The 21,053-nt window shown below is 31.0% G+C and overlaps 1 protein-coding gene across 3 annotated transcripts in view; it reads left to right on the forward strand.

The window, feature by feature from the left end:
- The window catches only part of LOC135140435 (uncharacterized), an 86,994-nt gene extending 66,812 nt beyond the window's left edge, over nt 1-20,182 (forward strand). For 2 of the 3 annotated variants that reach the window (XM_064070978.1, XM_064070994.1), the window contains exons 5-6: nt 14,754-14,976; nt 19,589-20,182. In XM_064070978.1, coding sequence (XP_063927048.1) covers nt 14,754-14,976; nt 19,589-20,097 — 732 coding nt within the window. In that variant the 3' untranslated portion in view covers nt 20,098-20,182. The remainder of the gene's footprint in view (nt 1-14,753; nt 14,977-19,588) is intronic. The other variant, XM_064070987.1, reaches the window with a different exon arrangement.
- Nucleotides 20,183-21,053: the final 871 nt, after the last annotated feature.

Consider the following 21,053-nt stretch of genomic DNA (forward strand, 5'->3'; position numbering starts at 1 on the left):
GACCCGTTCATGATTTCAACTTGCGCTATAAATTAATCGTGCAGAATATATGGTTTTAACTTCCAATTGGTTTATTCAGCAGTTTATTCAACAATGCAGCGCGGAACTCTAGTATCCACTATTATTAATTGGTATCTAATTATTTTCACAATTACGCCATTGTTACGACTTCTTCTCTAAAAAGTGATGACGTTATCTGGAAAACTTGTTAAGCTAACGTTGCATAAAATATGAAGTGCGACGTGTTCTTTTACCCCTTTTAGTTCTACTTGTACTGGTCCTTGAAAAATAAAATCTAACTGAGTTAGTGTTAAATGGCAAAATAAGCGCAACGTCTAGTTTTACATAATCAGTTTTATTTTTTATAATTTGCATAATAAATTAGATATTTTTCAAAATTTTCACCAGAAAAATTACCGCTTGAACCTCATCTTGTCAGAACAGGTTCTGGAGGCAATGGACAATCCGATAAAGCTTCTTGGAAGGCTTAGATCCTCAAATGAGCTTTAAGAAACACTTTCTTTACGTGGTAAATAAAACCATTGACATCTTCATATTGATTTCGGATGATTTGAGCTGCTAAACTTCAGGCGTGAGCCAAACATGTTACATCAATTAAGTTGGGATACAATATTTCCAGATATTTGCCACATTTGGCGATGTATACAGCGCTGTTCGTTATAATATATGTACCTGTATTATTATATTTGAATTAATGTTATAATTTCAGAAATTGGGTCACAGACAACATTTAAGTTCGCCTTATAATATTACGTCGTTGATTCCTTAGAAATATTATTTTGTAGTTTCTTTTCAAAAATAAGCGCAATATACAGTTTTTTCAATGGCATATTTGTCTCAAAAAATGTACTGCATAATTCATAGTAATTTTTTTTCTTATGGTCTTACTATGAAATGAAGAAAATACAGTTTGCCTGGTATCTTTAGTAAAATTCGTTTTGTGCATGTCAGTATTTTCATGTTTTCATTTCATTTATTTATTTATTTTACAGAAATTGATATATTATTATGCGTATTTATGAAAATAATTTCACAACTAGTTTTCCCATTTGAATTGCGCAACAGTAATAATAATTTATACTTACAATTTTTGGACAGGCTTTACAGAAAAATTTGCCTTTTTCTATTTGAAAAACTTCTTTGTTTTTCGTTCATTCTCTTAACTTATCCTTTAAAGACGATTTGACTTTGGGCATTTTTAAAAATGGCACAAAATACTAGATGATAAACAATTTTTTCCTAACGGGGTTATTGCTTGCTTATAATTCTTTAGGGAAAAATTACACATAGCCCCGCCCACCCACCCGTTCTCTCATTTTTTTTCTTTAGAAGTAAGAAATAAATATTATAGCAAATAAGAAGTATAATAAAAAAATTACGATTCACGTTTTTTTCAACAGCTTACATTCCATTAGTTGTCATTCTCATTTTACAAAAGAACATATAATTCACCACGCCCACCCACCCCGCCTCCATTTCAGTTATTGGTTTTGTCTAGCCCGAATGAAAAGTGGATCTGAATTGAAGAGACATAAAATCGCTAAAATGAGAACAGAGTGTATGAGCGTTGCTAGTATCAGCCAAGATAAGATTGATTTGGGTAAATGACGTACCTTCTAAGAAAATAAAGGGAGGGTGGGAGGGGCTAGTACTTGCTAAGATAAGGCTAGTCGTGACAAACGACATACCTTCTAGGAAAATAGAGGGTGGGTGGGCGGGGCTAGTATTTGTTAAGATAAGATTGTTCTTGTTAAGTGACTGAACAATATTAAGAGTAATCACTGGAATGGAGAGAGGTTGGGTGGGCGCGGCTATTGCTTGCTTATAAGAGATTCTGGAGGATAAAGATAAACTTAACCCCGCCCACCCGTTCTGTCATTTTTTTCTTCAGATATAAGAAATAAATATTGTAGCAAATAACTTGTATAACAAAAGAATTACAATTAAAGCTTTTTTTAACAGCCTACGGTAAAAGAACATATAATTGACCCCGCCCGCCCACCCCGCCTCTATTTCAGTGATTCATTTTGTATAGTCCGAATGAAAGGTTGATCTCAATTGAAGAGAGATAAAATCGTTAGAATGAGAACAGAGTGTGTGGGCGGAGCTAGTATCTGTTAAGATAAGATTGATTTTGGTAAATGCCATACCCTTTAAGAAAATAGAGGGTAGGTGGGTGGAGCTAGTACTTGTTAAGATAAGATTGATTTTCCTAACAGACTAAACAATATTAAGAGTAATCACTGGAATGAAGAGAGGGTGGGTGGGCGGGGCTAAAATTTGCTAAGGCATGACTGAACAGTATTAAGAGTAGTCACTGCAACGAAGAAGGGGTGGGTGGGTGGGGCAATCGTTTGCTCATAAAACTAGAAAATAAAAGCTAAATCTAGCCCCGGCTACCTCCTTTCTTCATTTCACTGTCTTATTTATTTAGTGTAAAATGGAAATTGAAAAATTTGTATTCTCAAAATTTTCTGGGAAAATTAAGTGAGCCTTTCCTGATTTAATCAATAAAAAAAATTGATTCATTCATTAACCCGTTTAAGCAAATCTAAAAAATATTAATTCAGTGATAAATCACAAGTAAAAACTCATTATATGTATTTTACACATTTTAGGTAGAATTTATTGAGCAAAATTTTAAGATGACGTCATTAGTTTTTTGGGGGGGAATAAACATATATATTTTGATTAACAATTCACCATGCTTACACTAACTTTAAAACGTCTGCAAGATTTCAAAGTACTCAGTGTTGCAATTCTTGATTTATTCAATAAAATAAATTGACTGATTCATGCTTTTTTGAGTCAACCTGTATAAGCAAATCCAAAAAATATTGTGGAATGATAATCATATTCATCACAATATGGACATTTTACAACAAAGCGTAAGACACAACAAAACAACAGCCCGAAAACACAAGAAGTGATAAAAACATAGAATCTGGGGAAAAAGAAGTGGCTGACAGATACAGGGAAAAACTAGAGACAATAATAGTAGGAAAAGATGAAGAGGGGGACAAGATAAGTGTAGAACAAATGTGGTCTGAATTCAAAAAAGTCATCCTAAATACAGCAGGAGAAGTGTGTGGAACAGAAACGAAGAAAAGTATAATTAAGATAGGGAGCAGAGAGAGATTCTAAAAATGAGTGTTATACGAGCAAAAGAATTAGAATGGATCAATTTTGGTAGAAAAATGAAAGATGAGAGCAGAAACAACCAAAACCTATTTTACAAGATAATGAAAAACCCAAGGAAAGGAAGAGAGAATGATATAAAGCAAATGAGAGATAAGAATGGGATAATAAATCAAAGATGAAGACAAGAAGATGGAGAGATGGAGAGAGTATTAACATAGAAAATGATGAAATGGCATGTGTGGGTTACAAGAACACGAGGTTGTAGATCTAAATGAGAGAGCAGAAGAAGAGAAAATTGAGACTGAAGAGGTGATGGAAGCGATCAGAGCAATAAAAAATGGGAAATCGGCAGGACATGACAAAATTACACCAGCAATGATCAAAAGTATGTTAGCAAAAACAACGGAAAAGTTGACAAAATTGTACAACAAAGCGTTTCAAGAAGGCGAGTCACCGGATGATTCGCAATTTAGAGTAATAGTACCGATACACAAAAAGGGGGACAGCAGCAGATGCGAAAACTACAGGGGAATAACCTCGATAAGCATAGTGGTCAAAGTTTACGAGCAAATAACAAAACTTGGAGATATGGAAAGAACAACTAATGAAACGAGGAATGAAGATAAATATTGACAATGGTGATAGGAACTGACAAAAAAGCATAAACATAGAAATAAATGGAGAGAAGGTCGAGCAAGTAAAAGAGATTAAGTATTTGGGCAGAATGATACAAAATTAAGGAGACGGGAAGAGATTGTATTTCGCGCTAACAAAATCGTTCATAGGAAGAAAGAAAGTAAGCAGGAAACCAAAGATGACGGTATTTAAGACAATATACCGACCTACATTAATATATGGAAGCGAAAACTGAATGCTAAATGATGCGTTGAGGAGCAGAATGCAGGCAACAGAAATGAAATATTTAAGAAGAGTGAAAGGAAAAACACGAAGAGACAAGATATCAAACGAAATAATAAGAAAGGAACTCGAAATAGACTCGGTATTACAAGTAATTGAAGATCAGTGGCTGAAATGGTTTGGACACTTGATAAGAATGCGCGAAACAACGACCAACGAAAAGAGTATGGGAAGCAAGAATTATAAGTAACAGAAAACGAGGTAGACCAAAACTTACATGGAATGAGGAAGTGGAAAAAAATATTGAGGAAAATGAACCTAGAATGGGACAGGGCGAAATCCATAGCGAAAAACAAAAGAGAATGGAATAAAGTGGTATATGGAGCTCAAGAAGAAGTATGAATTTATATCTAAAAATGTAGTTTACTCAAATTGTATATTGATTTTACCTTACAGCTACGGAAAGAAATGTTGTTTTATAATTATGATTTTTTTTCCAAAAATCTGGAAGTTTCGCGTAAAAACTCAACACGGAATCATCAAAAATACATGTGTAGGACTACGTTATTTTATACAATTGAAAACCCATTTATTATAAATTTAGAAGTAACGTGATCACATTATTGGTGGGGATGATTAGACAAATTTTGGTCGGCCCAGTACTTTCTGAGATTATCTGTCTAATAAAATTCCGGGGACAGTCGGCAGACGGAAACAGGAGACCTCTCTCTTCGTACTCTAGGGGTCATGAAAGGTCGAGAAAACGTAAAAGTACAGAGTCGGCCGACGGACTCGATACAGTACTTCATTCGCTGACGCTCGGGAAATAAAACAAAAGAGTAAAACAGGTCGGAAAAATGCAAAAAAGGCACTCGTGATCCTTTTGTAGGACAATATTAAAAAGAAAAGAAAATAAAATTAATACATAAAATAATACTATATTAATCAACTCTAGATCTTTAGCATTTTGACGTTTTTTGAGATGTTGACCATTTATACGAGTATATATTTTGCCTTTTTTTTTCTTAACATACATAGCCATCTTTTCACAACAAGAAACTTAAAACATGGTTAAAATGGTACATTTATGCAAGGAAATATGGATTTTGCAATTCTGGGGCGGAGCTTAATTGCAAAATCAATATTTCCTTATACAAATTTTCCATTTGAAACATGTTTTAAGTTTCCTGTTGTGAAAAGAAGTCTACACATACTAAAACAAAAAAGGCAAAATATAAGGCCCGCCCACCCACCCTGTCTCAATTCTGATGATTTTTTTATTCGCCGTGAATCAAGGGGGCGGAGTTTCACTGCCAAATACTTATTTCTTTACAAGAAATTAAAAGCATGTTTTTGAGTATCGTGTTCTTCAAAGAATACTATGTATATTAAGAAAAAAGCCAAATATAAACCCCGCCCACCCACCCCATCCCAATTGTGATGATTATTTTTATTCGTCGTGAGCCAAACTGCAAAATACTTATTTTTTCAAAGAAATGAAAAACATGTGTTTGAGTATCGTGTTGTTCAAACAATACTATGTATATTAAGAAAAAATACAAAATATAAACCCCCCCATACACCCCATCTCAACTGTGCTGATTTTTTAATTCTTAGAAACTTAAAACAAGTTTAAAATGGTAAATTTTTGTAAGAAAATATGGATTTTACAATGAAGCTCCGCCCCTACGTCTGCCAACGAATGAAAACTTCATTAAATCATTAGTATTTAGATCAGGGCAGGTATGGGTGGGGCTTAATCTTTGGTTTTAATTTTTTCTTAATATATGTACAATTATTGTACATAGTATTATTTCAATAACATGATAGGTAGGTACTCAAAAACAAGTCTTACATGGTAATTTTTTGTAACGAAATAATAAGAATTTTGCGATTAAATTCCGCTCTTTTGGCTCTCGACGATAAAAAAAAAATCATTACAATTGAGGCCGGGTGGGTGGGCGGGGCTTATATTTTGCCTTTTTTCTCTGTATACGTCTTCTTTTTAGAACAAGAAACTTAAAACATGTTTAAAATGGTAAATTCTTGTAGACAAATATGGATCTTGCAATTAAGCCCCGCCCCTCGATCTGACAACGAATGAAAAATTCATCACAATTGAGAATTGAGATCGGGGCGGGTATGGGTGGGGCCTAATCTTTGGTTTTATTTTTTTCTTAATATACATAGTATTCTTTGAACAACACGATACTCAAAACCACGTTTTTAATTTCCCGAAAAGAAATAAGCATTTTGCATTTAAGCTCCGCCCTTTTGACACATGACGAATAAAAAAAATCATCACAATTGAGAACGGGCGGGTGGGCGGGCTTACATTTTTCCTTGTTTTATTAATATATGTGCAGACTTATTTCGACAACAACAAACTTAAAACATATCTAAAATGGTAAATTTTTATATCGTAGTATACGTAGAATGCACTGGATTTGTTTTCTTTGTGAATGTCATATAAAAGCATTTCTCAATATTTAAAGCTAGTTTAACACTGCTGCAGTAATTTACTAATGTATCAAAGTTAGTTTGAAAGATTTTCACATCATTGACGTTATTAACTGAAGAGTATAACTTTATATCGTCTGCATATGCCGGTACTTTACAATCAAGAAGCTCTAAAAGATCAGTATCCCTTAAGGGACTCTGGAAGTAGAAATAAAATCTTGGACCCATTATACGAAACATGATTTTTTTATATTATTTAAATACGATTGCAATAACTTGAGAAACCTGGCCACAAATCCAAAACAACTTAGTGTATTTAATAACGTACAATGATTTATTGCGTCAAAAGCGCTACAGAAATCAGTATAAATAACATCGACTTGATTGTTTTTTCTGTCTAATTCTTGCAAGTAAACTGTGTAATTACTGCTAAATTGGTAATTGTTGACCAGTCTGGCAGAAATCCATGTTAGTGAATGGAGAGATGACTTTTCATATTATAATAGATATTTCGACATAGCCTATATTTTTTTTAAGTGGCAATCACTTTTTTAAAGATAGGAACAATTTTCGCTATCTTCCATTTATCTGGAAATGTTGCTGACTTAATAGCTAGGTTAATGATAAATGCAGTAAGTTAAATAAATAAATATAATATAATAATAATAAATATGCGCATATACAGGGTGAGTATTATAATAACGGGCCCCTGAGCGAATTTCAATGCAACACAAAATACACAGACTCTTTTTATATTTTACTTTTCTAAAATGTACTAACATAGTTACCTACTAGTTAATTTTGACTTTCGCAATAATTCCATTCGTCAATTTTGAGCTCCGATAAGTTTTTAGTCTTCCCGATAAGATGAGGGTTAAATACACGAACGATGAAAAGGTTGATATGATCTTGATTTTTGTTGCATGGAAAATTGGTCAGGGTCCTGTTATTATAATACTCACCCTCTATATACCCTAGAATTCGTCCTTTGCTAATTATCATTTTCCTGCCAGATTAAACGTCTGCTGTTACAAAATCAAAGCTCAAACTGTAGAACAATACGCTTCCACACCACCGCTTGGTTTTTAACGATGTTGTCAGGATTATTCCGCCCTGTCACCCAGCAAATGGAAACATCGTCCAGCATGGACGTTTTAATCGCGCTCTTGCATAACGGTGCACGCTTTTCATTTACAATAATTGCAACCCGTATCAACTAAGTACCCTTATCGTCGATTCCATTAACCAAACCCAATTTTTGCTTTTATCTCATGGATATTTATCGACGAAATGCCACATAAACCCGCAAAGCCAAGCTTCGCCGATTTCGTCGTTAATCGGAGGATTTTATTCCCCGCCGTCACATTGTGATGATTGAGCGAAAACGGCGGATTCCAAAGAAAAAATGCAACTGCATTTTATGACTCTTCTTTTCTATCTGTTCAGACTTCAGCTTGAAAAGAATTTCATTTTTAGGGTCGTCACCTCGCTGTCGTCTATATTCAATAACACCGCCGCTAGAGAGGATTTTACAAGAATCTTCCTAAAATATATTTTGTGTTTATGACGAGGAGATAAACTAGGGGAGAGGGAGGGGTGCTGTTGCCGGCTCTCTGCCTAAAACATAGGCGCGATTTTAAAGGAAGTCCATAAGGTGTTCTCCATAAAGAATATTTTAATGACTTTGAGGGGGATGTTTTTCATTTGGGGAGGAATATATCATTTTTTCGAGCGGGATGTAAATTTAATGCAAATGTTACGTTGAGAGACGCGTTCGGATAAGTTGTTTCAAACGTCAAAGGATTGGATTAAATTTTATTAAGGGGCTCTTAACAGGTTGCGGGTTCGTTTCTGCAAATAAATAAAGAAGTGATGGATTTTTAACGGCTTAATAAAGATAAAAAAATCAGGTTTGTATGCCGAAACAGAAGGATTTGTGTTTGCTATTCAAGACCAAGTAATCAATACCAAGAATTACAAAAAATACATCATCAAAGATCCGAACATAAAAAACGACTGCTGTCGCCTCTGCAAAGCAAAACCTGAAACGATCCAGCACATAATCTCTTCTTGCAGCATCCTAGCACAAACTGACTACAAAGCTAGACACGACAACGTCGCCAAAATCATCCACAAAGAATTAGCAACACTTATGAACTTAATCGAAGATACGACACCGTATTACACTTACATTCCATCTCCGTTCCTTGAAAATAACAAATACAAATTATACTGGGATCGCACAATACTTACAGACTTAAACATTACAGCTAACAGACCAGACATCATACTTATCAAGAAACACACGAACGAAGCCATTCTCATTGACATTGCTGTTCCCAACACAAACAACATTATTCAAACATACCACACCAAGATTTCAAAATATCTACAGTTATCGATAGAAATGAAATCCATGTTGAATCTTAAAAAAATTTCAATTGTACCTCTAGTTATCTCTAATGTAGGTGTAGTTCCAAATAGCTTAGTTGAGAATTTAAAGTCTTTGCATTTGAATGATTCAATAATTGTCAAAATTCAAAAAGCTGTTTTGTTAGGAACATGTCATATTGTTCGTAAGTTTCTTGAACAGTCTGATCATGTTAGTCAGATTAGGTTAGCACCAGTAGGTCAGAGTAGTGTAGGTCAATTTTCAAGTGATGCGCGGATAAATGGTCGGTAGTTACGCTAGACTTTTGGGGATGGGGTGAGATTAGAGAATAATAGCAGACTAATTTGTATGCTGTAATTCTAGAATCTCGAAAGTTGTTCTGTTAATCTAATCAATGCATATCATTACTTGGTCTTAGTACCCGTAATGATAGAAGTCTTGCCTGAATGCCGGTCATTTCCGGGTCAGTGGTGGGTCTTAATAATAATAACTCGATTCTATGCATAGTGCACAGACCTACATTACCAACAATAATAATAATTAATCACACTGAACATACTTGTATCTACTAAACATGTGTTCTAAAATTTCAAAAATTCCAATGAAATTTAACCTTGAGTCTTAATGAATCTTAAGAATTGAATAGTTGCATTAAAGCAATTGCGTAAAACTACTCGCTTAATTTTGTTTTAATTAAGAATCTGGTACTAACGACATACCAGTTGGGTCTGCGTTTATTTGTAACAGCCCAGCAAGATTTTGGCATAAAATTCCTTCTACTATAAAATTCATTCCTGCATCTTTCGAGCTCGTTTTCATTTTTATGGTCCCATAATGTATGTTTTACTTCCGTTGATGGATAACTTTGGTGCAGTTCAGGCAGTAAATGAAGTCGCTTAAGTTGTGTAACGCGGTATAAACCATTAAACTTTTGTTGTTTTTGCTTTTGCTTATTTGACTGCAGGAACACTCTGAACAACGTTTGTGTCGTTTTAGACTCCTCTGGAGTTCTACACTGGTAGAATACAAAAATGTCGGTTTCCCTTTTCGTCTGTCTGCCATCTGTTAGGCGCAGATTAATAAAATATTGAAACTGAATTTAATATGGAAATGCATTTGTCACGTAGACGTTTACGGTCATTAAGGATAATTTTTGAAAATCAAATAAACGAACAAAGAACTTGACTGAAACTGTGTGGCCTATAAATAGATGACAACAAATAAAGCGCGTGTAATATTTTAAATAGTTCAATTAGAAGGTCACAAAGCTATATTTAACAATGTGAATTATTGAAATCGAAGGACCGACCACTTTCAAATTAGGTTGTACGCTCACAATAAATCAGTGGGTATTGGTGAAAATTATTCCAGAATTGGAAAAATGATTTTATATCAACACGTAATTTTTCTTCTAAAAAGGTTATCGCTGTTTAGAAAAAAATCATTGAAATTATTCTGGGGAATTAGATCGTTCATACGTAGTAAAAAGCACAAATGATTAACATTTTGGCTAATGAAAACTACAACAAGAGAATAAATATTCTAATATTGTTAATCTGGAAAAAAATCAAAATTGTATATCAACATTTTGCAATTTCGCTTTGAAATGGCAAAATCGAATGCTTTGAACTCTTGTAAAAATTTTCAGATTATCGTAATCATGGAAAATCGTTAACCAAAATTTATTCGTTTATCCCCTCTCAAAAAATGATGAAGTCGTCTCAAAATTTTGCCTAATAAATCCTCTCTGAAATATGCAAAATATCATGATTCTATGCTTATGGCTTATCAATGTGTTCATAGTTTTTAAAATTATTTACACAGGGTGACTAAAAAAAATAATTAAATAATTAGTTTTATTAATTAAATCAATAATTACTCACTCTATTTTCCCGAAACACTGCACCTATCCAAAATGACTTACGTGCAAATTTTACATTTACATCAATATTACATGCACATCTTTATTTTTAACTTTAAAGAGTTTTTATAAAAATAAAACAAAAATCGTATTTTCTAATCTTGCAGTTTTTCGAAAAATCTGGATTTATTTATTTTCGACCAATTTTTTGGTATCACAATTTTTCGTTTTTCATTTTCTTTTATTGTCCAATTTTTCCATTTTTTAAAGTTTGGGTTTCATAATTTTTCGATTTTTCGTTTCTTCAATTTTTCGATTTTCATTTTCTCAATTTTTCAGGTTCTTGATTTCCAGTTTTTAGATTTTTCAGTTTTCATTTTATACTTTTTCGTTTTTTCATTTTTGGTTCTTCAATTATCAATTTTGCAATTTTTTCATTTTTTTAATTCGAAAAGTTGAAAAATCTAAAAATTAAAGATCGAAAAACTGAAAAATCGGAAAACATTCACAAAGCGAAAAACTAGAAGGAAGAAAAAAAGAATCGAATCGAAAAATTGGAAAACCCAAAAAAAGTAAAAACGAAAAGTTATACAATCGTCAAAATTGTAAAACTGAAAAACTGTAATAACTTATTTAAAGTGAGAACTAGAAAAACTGCATATCAAAAATTGAAGAAACGAAAAATTGAAAAATCTGAAAGTTGAAATATTAAAAATTCCAAATCAAAAAAAAATACAAAAATTTAAAAATTTTACATTGAAAAAAGGAAAATCATAAAATCAGAACACTCGAAAAATTGAAAAGTTGAAAAATTAAAAATTGAAACATCCAAAAGTTCGAAAAACTGAAAAATTTATAAATGAAAATTCGAAGAGTTGATAATCGAAAAATTGAAGCAAAAAACTGAACTAAAATCATAAAATCGAAACATTAAAAAGTCGAATAGTTGAGAAATTAAAAAACTATACAATTATTATTATCATAAGATATTTAAAACGAGAACTAGAAAAATTTCATATCAAAAATTAAAGAAACGAAAAATTGAAAAATCGAAAAATTGAAAATCGAAAAATTGCAAATCAAAAAATTCAAAAATTTAAAAATTTCACATTGAAAACGAGAAAAATTATAACACCAGTACATTGAAAAACCGAACAATTTCAAAAAGAAAAAATTGAAAACATGAAATATCAAAAAATCGAAAAATTGAAAAATTTAATTTGAAAACTCGTGAAACTGTAAATGGGAAGATTCCAAAATCTAAAAGTTTAAATATCCAAAAATTGGAAACTTGAAAAACTCAAAAATCTAAAATTGAAGAAACGAAAAATTAAGAAATTTGAAAGTTGAAAAAACGAAAAACTGAAAACCAAAAAAAAAACCAAATCAAAAAATTGAAAAATTTCAAAATTCCACATTGAAACAAGAAAAATTATAACATCAGAATATTGAAAAACCGAAAAATTAAAGAAATTAAGAAAAAATTGAAAACATGAAAAATCTGAAAATTGAAAAATCGATAAATTGAAAAATCGAAACATTGAAAAATTGCAAATCAAAAAAATCTAAAAATTAAAAAATTTTACATTGAAAAAATCAGAATATTGAAAATCCAAAAATCGAAAAATTGAAAAATTAAAAATTGAAAACTCCTGAAACTGTAAATGGAAATATTCCGAAATCTAAAAATTGAAACATCCAAAAGTTGTAAAATCGAAAAACTGAAAAATTTTAAAATGAAAACTCGAAGAATTGAAAATCGAAAAATTGAAGAACCAAAAAATTGAAAATTCAAAAATTAAAAGTGAAAACAAAAAAATTATAAAATCATAACATTGAAAAATCGGAAAATTTTAAAAATAAAGAAAATAAAAAACTGAAACAAAAAATTGCAAATCGAAAACTTGAAAAATTAAAAATGAAAACTCCTTAAACTGTAAATGGAAAAATTCCAAATTCTAAAAGATAAAACAATCAAAAATTGGAAAATCGAAAAACTGAAAAATCTAAAATTGAAAAAACGCAAAATTCAAAAAATCCAAAATTTTAGAATTTTACCATGAAAAAAGAAAATTTTTAAAATCAGAATACTGAAAAACCGAAAAATCGACAATTTGTAAATTCGAAAAATTAAAGAACAAAAAATTTAAAACATTAAAAAACAAAAAATGATAAAATCGAAACATTAAAAAGTCGAATGGTCCAAAAAAAATTAAATTATTATTATTATTATTAAGTACCTACATATTTAAAATGAAAACTAGGAACATTGCAAATAAAGAAATCCAAAAATTTAAACATTTTACACCTAAAACAAGAAAAATTATAAAAGCCGAACATCGAAAAATCGGAAAATTTTAAAAATAAAAAAAAATAAAAAAAACGAAACAACAAATTGCAAATCAAATAACCGAAAATATGACAAATAGAAAAATAGAAAAATTAAAAATTGAAAACTCGTGCAACTGTAAATGGGAAGATTCTAAACGATGGAAAATCGAATAAAAACTCGAAGAGTTGAAAATCAAAAACTTGATGAACCAAAAAATTAAACAAAAAATAATTGTCAAAACCAAAAATTACAAAAACGAAACATTAAAAAGTTCAATACTCGAAAAAATAAAAAAATTAACAACCAAAACGAAAATTTGTAAATCGAAAAATTAAAAAATTAAAATTTGAAAACTCGAGAATCTCAATCTCAAATCAAAAAAATCAAAAATTGAAAATCAAAAGTTGGAAAATTGAAACACTGAAAAATTTATACTTGAAAACTAAAAATTCGAAGTTACATATCGCAAAATTGAAGAAACAAAAAAAATTAACAATGGAAAAATTCAAGTCAAGATAACTGCGGGAGAGTCATTTATTTATGTATTCCACCAATTTTTCATTAAATTAACTTCACATAATTTCGAAACCGCTTCCACAACTAGCACAAAATTTATTTTCCACTGATACAATTTTGTGAAAACACTCAATAGTAATAAAATTTTAATGTTTATGTTACACTTGATACTCTAAAGAAATCCTTTTAATATTGTTTACTTTGGCACATTTTTCTTTCCACCGGCTTGTTTAAATCGGAGCCTGAATTAACAAAATACAATTTACTCCTGTACTTATTGCTTCCAGAACTTTCGAAGTTCGCCTGAAACTTTACTATTGTATTATCGATCCAGTTTTGGAAGCTCAACTTTCATGATCGGTAGTTCTAAAGCTGAGCGAGTTAATAAGATTTCTGCATAACATTAGACGTAAAATTAAGTGTAATTAAATATCGGAAACGTTCTTACTGGAACTTTCGAAATTTTTTACTCCAGAATTTTTTTTTAAATATCAAAACTCCATTACAAGTTTTCCTAGAAAGACACAAGTTTGATAGTTCTCCGGTCCGTAATTCGTTACTTCACGCTCATTTAGCCTTCGTAGGTCATGTTATTAGTTATTACTCAATAACCCATCAAGTTTTTGTCTGCTATTTAGAAATGAGTGAATGTTGCAATACAGACATTCAACTTTATCTACGAATGAACTTTGATATACTGACTATCAAAATGTGTAAAAACTCTTTCTTTTAATTTAATTTTTTAATCTATTACTAGCACTAATCGTTCAAGTTATCAACGAATAATATTATGTTATTAACGTAATTACTTGCCTTGTACTCATGTAAGCACAAGAATTTCCTAAATCTCATTTAATCTTATTAGTTTACAATGTCAGAACATCATTGACGCACGACTGGCTATTACAGTTAAAAAATTTATGCGGCATTTACGATTCACCGGAAATTATCAATTCCCAGTCTAAAACTAAAAAAAAGTCGCCAACTAATTAAGAAAAAAAAAAAATGCCGGCCGAAAAAATTTTAATAATATCCACACGTGAGGACAACTTGCTGTCAAGACCACAGCTCTTACACAATCATAACAACGCTCGTCGTCCTTTTTCCATTTTTTTGTGTCTGTCGCATTCGTGTTTAATTTATTCCTTTAATTGTGCGATATTCATTTGCAGCAAAGAATGTCCTTTTCAAAATACAACGTCAACGCCATGACTGACCCCTTGTCAGCCCTTCCATCGCCCATTATACGACGGCCTAGGCAGAATTCCGTGTTTGTCGGAAGCTCAACGATGGCCATTTTAAACCCACCCCCACGCCGTGTCAAATCCGCCATCGACATCCAGCATATGGTCCTGAACGAACACAGTCCCACGTCACTTACAGGTAATAGAAAAGGTACATATCGCACTGGCACGATCATACTGCACAATTTTTTTGTTTTGTTTTTTTTTTGTCAATCGGGGTGAGCTAGATGGACTTTGACACTGAAATCGTTGGTTGGTTGATGAGTAAATGGAAAAGCAATTAGTCCAAAGAATTCAGAAATGGAATCAAATAAAAGGAGAAGAGACATTTTATTGGATGCTAGATGGTGTTGTTGTTGTCAAGTTACAAGTTAATTAAGTATTTAGAGAATTGATATGAGGTTTTGTGTAAAATTTTCCGGTGTGATGGCTTTCGAAATATGGGGAAAGGCGGAATAAGAGATATATGGACATATTTTTGGTAATACAATTGTACTTGTTGAAATTTTGGCTGCTATTGCATACCTAGTGATCATGTAACATTGAAAAAGGTTGCGTTTCTTACTTAATTAACTCAATTAAAACGATTTTTTTCGTCTTCTGACATTAACGAAAACATTGGAGTGGATTGTTGGGTGCAGTGATCCCACGACCTAGAAGTTTCACCAGGGTCTCGTACAAAAAAACCTCTCGATTCGTCTAATTTTTTTTATTCTCCGTTATCATATGTTATTAATATTTTTTACTTCCCGGGCGTAACTACTGGACCGATTGTTGTCAAATTTTGCATGTATATTAGGTAGATGCTAAAACGCCAACCAGAAATTGAATAATCATCCCCACCAAAAATTTGATGACGTCATCTCCAGGATTTACAATAGTAAATTAATTTTATTTTTATATAATAAGATAGTCTTGAACTTGTGGTGTATGAATCCGTGTTAATTTTTCACCCTACATATCCAGATTTTTGGAAAAAACATATCAAAATTGTATAACTTTTGCGATTTCACTTTGAAATCTTGCAAACGTTTTAAGCTTATTGTAAGCATGATTAATCAAAATTTATTTCTTTATCTATTCCCAAAAAATTTCTGACGTCATGTTTTGACGCTTAAAAGTTATTTTAAAAAAATTAAATTCGCAAAATCGAATCTTATAATTTTTCGAAAAACCTGGATTTATTTATTTACGTTCAACCAATTTTTTAATATCACAATTTCTTGTTTTTTCTTTTCCTTCTATATTACAATTTTTGATGCCACAATTTTTTGTTTTTTCATTTTCTTTCATTTTTCAATATTTGGGTTTCATCATTTTTCATTTTTGGAACATGAATTTTTCGATTTTTCGTTTCCTCAGTTTTTCAATTTTGTAATATTGTATTTTTATTTATGTATTATTACCTTGTCCTGTTGTCGGGCCTTTATCCCGTTAGGCTGCATTGAAAATAAATAAATGGATAAATAAATAAATAAATAAATAAATACAGTTCTTGATTTTGATTTATTATTTTTTCGATTAATTAATTTTCATTTTTCTCGATTTTTCATAACAATTGTTCGTTTCTTCATTTCCTTTATGTTTTTGATGTTTCGATTTTATCATTTTTCGTTTCTTCAATTCTTCGATTTGCAATTTTTCAATTTTGCAATTTTTCGATGTGATAATTTTTAATTTTTCGATCTTTCAAATTTTCGCCTCCTCAATTTTTCAAGTTGCTGAATTTTATTTTTCATTTTGCCAATTTTTTAATTTTCATTTTCCCGATTTTATATCACAATTTTTGTTTTTTCAATTTCCTTTATTTTTTTAATGTTTCCTTCGATTTTATAATTTTTGGTTCAATTCTTAAAATTTTTTAATCTTTGATTTTTCAATTCCTCGATTTTCCAGTTTTTAAATTTTTTAATTTAGCGATTTTTGGATTTCTCAATGATCCGATTTTCCGATTTCTTTAATTGTCAACATTTCTGTTCTACAATATTTTATTTTTTGGATTTTGCAGTTTTTCTTTCACAATTATTAATTTTTCAATTTTTCGTTTCGTCAGATTTTCGATTTGAGATATTTCAATTTAAAAATTACATTTTTCGATGTTATTTATCTTCTTATATTGTTCAATATTTTAATTTCTGAATTTTTAATTTTTCGTTTCCTCAGTTTTTCATGTTTTTGATTGATTTTTCATTTTCCCGATTGTTTAGTTTTCATTTTTTCGATTTTTCATTTCCCTTATTTTTTAAATGTTTCTTTCGATTTTATAATTTTTCGTTTCTTCAGTTTTTCGATCTACAATTTTTCAATTTTGCAATTTTTTGATATTACAATTTTTTATTTTTTGGGTTTTTCAGTTTCTCAGTTTTTAATTTTCCGAACTTTCAAAATTTCGTTTCCTCAATTTTTCAAGTTTTTAATTTTTACTTTTCATTTTTCCCGTTCTTTAATTTTCAGTTTCTCGATTTAATATCACAATTTTGCGTTTTTCTATTTCCTTTATTTTTTCAGTGTTTATTACGAGTTTATAATTTTTACTTTATTCAATTCTTCAAATTTTCAATCTTTGATTTTTCTATTCCTCGATTTTCCAATTTTTAAATTATTCAATTTTGCAATTTTTGGATTTCTAAGTTATCCGATTTTCCGATTCTTTAATTTTAAATATTTCAATTCTACAATATTTTGTTTTTTGGAATTTTCATTTTCCCGATTTTTTAATTTTCATTTTCTCGATTTTACATAACAATTTTTCGTTTTTTCATTTCCCTTATTTTTTTAATGTTCCTTTCGATTTTATAATTTTTCGTTTCTTCAATTTTTCGATCTGCAATTTTTTAATTTTACAATTTTTCGATTTTACAATTTTTTATTTTTTGGTTTTGCAGTTTCTCAATTTTTAATTTTTCCATTTTCCAATTTTTTGTTTCCTCAATTCTTCAAGTTCTTGATTTTTATTTTTCATTTTTCCGATTTTTTAATTTTCGTTTCCTCGATTTTATATCACAATTTTTCGTTTTTTCGTTATACAATAAAATAAAATATCAAAGCTTTTTCGATTTTATAATTTTTAATTTATTCAATTCTTCAAACTTTCAATCTTCGCTTTTTCAGTTCCTCGATGGTCCAATTTTTAAATTTTTCAATTTTGCAATTTTTGAATTTCTGAATTATCTACAATTTTCGTTTTTGTAGATTCAATTTTTCACTTGCTCGACTTTCAGATTTTTAATTTTTTTGTTTCTTGAATATTTCGATTTTTTTTTTATTTTTTAATGTTTCTTTCGATTTTATAATTTTTTGTTATTTCAATTTTTCGATCTGCAATTTTTTAATTTCGCAATTTTTCGAATTTTTCGAGTTTAATCTTTAATCTTTTAATTTTTTTATTTTTCGTTTCTCCAATTTTTCATGTTCTTGATTCCAGTTTTTAGATTTTTCAAAGATTTCATTTTATACTTTTTCGTTTTTTCATTTTTGATTTTTCAATTTTACAATTTTGGCTTTTTTTTATTCGAAAAATTGGAAAATCGGAATATTGAAAAACTAAAAATCAAAAAATGAAGAAACGAAAAATTGAAAAATCGAAAGACTGAAATATCTAAAATTGAAATAAGAAAAAATCTAAAAATTGAAAATTCGAAACATTGAAAACCGAAAATTCGCAAATCGAAAAACTGAAAAAATCTAAAAACTGAAACATCTAAAAGTTCGAATGTCGAAAAACTGACATTTAATAATGAAAACTCGAAGATATGCATATTATAAAATTGAATGAAAAATTACAAATCCAAAAACTGAAGAAACGAAAAATTAAAAAACCAAAAAACTTATAAACTTGGAACATTGAAAAATCGAAAAATTTGAAAGACAAAGAAAAAGAAAAACGAAAAAGTGCAAACCAAAATTTTGAAAAAATGAATAATGAAAGAATCTATAAATTGAAAAATTTTAAAAAAATCTTTTTTTTTCACTCGAAAAATTTAAATCGAATAATTGCAAAATTCAAAAATTGAAGAAACAAGAAAAATATCACAATTTATTGTTTCTTCATTTCCTCATTTTTTCAATGTATTTTTCGATTTTATAATTTTTAGTTTATTAATTTTTCAAAATTTTTTCAATTCCTTGGTTTTTCCGATTTCTTTAATTTCCAATATTTTGTTTTTTCGATTTTGCAATTTTCCGATTTTTGAGTTTCTTAATTTTTAATCTTTAGGTTTTTCAATTTTTTGCGTATTCAATTTTTAATGTTCTTAAGACCCAATTTTTAGATTTTTCGAAGTTTTCATTTTATCTTTTTTCGTTTTTTTCCTTTTGGATACAATTTTGCAATTTTTCCATTTTCTTGATTCGAAAAGTCGAAAAATCGGTAAATTAAAAAAATCGGGAAAAATGGAAAAATCATAAAGCTGAAAGACACAAATTACAAAACCAAAAAAGTGGAAAATCGAAAAATCGCAATTCGAAGAACTGAAGAAACGAAAAATTGAAACATTGAAAAACTAAAAATCCAGAAATTTAAAAATTGCAAAAAATTAATGAATCCAAAAACTGGATAGAAAAAAACTGAAAAATTTAAAAATTAAAATTTGCATGTCGTAAAATCGAAGAAACAAAAAAACAATCAAAAATTGAAAAACCGCAAATCGAAAACCCGAAAAAATTTGTGTTTTTTTCAAAAAAGCGGGATTTGTTAGGGTGCCAATTTTTTTGACATATGTTTATCAACAATACCATCTAACCCCGCCACTTCGCCTTTTCAGGTTCTGTCATCCCCATCCTCAACCGCGACCGCCGCCCCTCGATCACCATCGAGCGCCCCCGCCACCGGCCGTCCATCACCGTCGTCGACCGCCCGCCCCCTTCGCAGCGCTACCGCCGTTCCTCCTGCTTCGTGGAGCGCCCCTCCCGCCCCCATCGCAACTTCATCAGCTTCGACCACCCCTTCAACGAGCGCAAGATGTCGGTGGCGGTCGAGACCCCCTCGTGCAGCTACCACCAGCCCACCATCAGCTTCGAGGCCCACGTGGAGCCCTCCTCCATCGAGGTTCTGCCCCCCAAGCTGCCCAAAGTCTCGCGCAGCTTCGAGCAGCCCCCCCGGGAACGCTCGAAGCCCGAACGCATGGCCAACAGCCTCGAGATCGGGTCAGTCAGCTTCGACAGGCGGTGCAGCATACCGGAGGAGGACCGATCGTCGCCGGTCTTCATTTGCATGGACGAGTCCAAGATCACGGCGCCCCTCCTGGAGGGGCTGAGGAGCTCGGATGTGTGAAGAATGAAGATGTAGCGCCAGATAGAGAGTTCATGTATTTTTGTATCGATGATATAGCTTTAACTCTGTTGGTGCTTCAGAGATTATATTTTCTATATGTATAATGTGGAGGGGAAGGGGTGGGGGCTGCACAAAGGGGCGTCGAGGGGGCTTGCAAGTTGGGTGGTGTTTTCTGGGAGAGGAATTCGTAACAGGAAAATTCAGTTAACATTTTTGGCTTCACATTTTCGCATGTCCTTGAACGGCTCATTTTCGGACGATTGTTTTTGTTGAGGTTTTTTTACTCGTTTTTTATGAACGGTTCGAAAAACTTGCTTTATTCCAGTTGCCTGCGATTTTTATTCAAATCGTTTGTTATGGTACAGAGTGATATTGTCAAAGTTTTCTTTTTATATGAACAGCTGCAGTTAAAGTTTTCACTACGTCAATGGTTTAAAAAAATTAGTGCCGTGGGAGGCTATGAATAAAAATGATAAGCCGATGTGCGCAAATTTCGTGGTCAAACGAGAATTGTGCGTCACGTTTTCAGCGATGGACATTCGTCTTTTTATTCAAACGGAAATAGTTACTTTAAATTAATGTCAAGCTATGCCTTTTAATGTCAAACTTTGCTAATTGACGTCCACGTCCAAGTTGAAAAAACTGGTCAAAGACGTCACCACATTTTTATTAAATATTTAGATGCTAATTTTAATAAATCCCATTTTAACGGAAATCGCATCGACGCTCATAGAAATGTTTTCTTCTTATTATGAATTCTAATTTTATTTTAATGGATCAGGATGGTGCATAAAACGTCAAAATTCTTTGATTTTAAATTGTCCCAGTGGGTCATTTGCTCTGACCTAAATAATTAAAAAAAAATCTGTTTAGTTTTTATTCATGGTCGATGTTTTCGCTATTATATAGACTAATATGACACTAATTATTAACCTGTAGAGGTCATTACCTTTATT

The sequence above is a fragment of the Zophobas morio genome, unplaced genomic scaffold, assembly GCF_036711695.1.
Source record: "Zophobas morio isolate AGI-343-1 ecotype UQ-CSIRO unplaced genomic scaffold, CSIRO_AGI_Zmor_V1 ptg000004l, whole genome shotgun sequence".
Classification (NCBI taxonomy): domain Eukaryota; kingdom Metazoa; phylum Arthropoda; class Insecta; order Coleoptera; family Tenebrionidae; genus Zophobas; species Zophobas morio.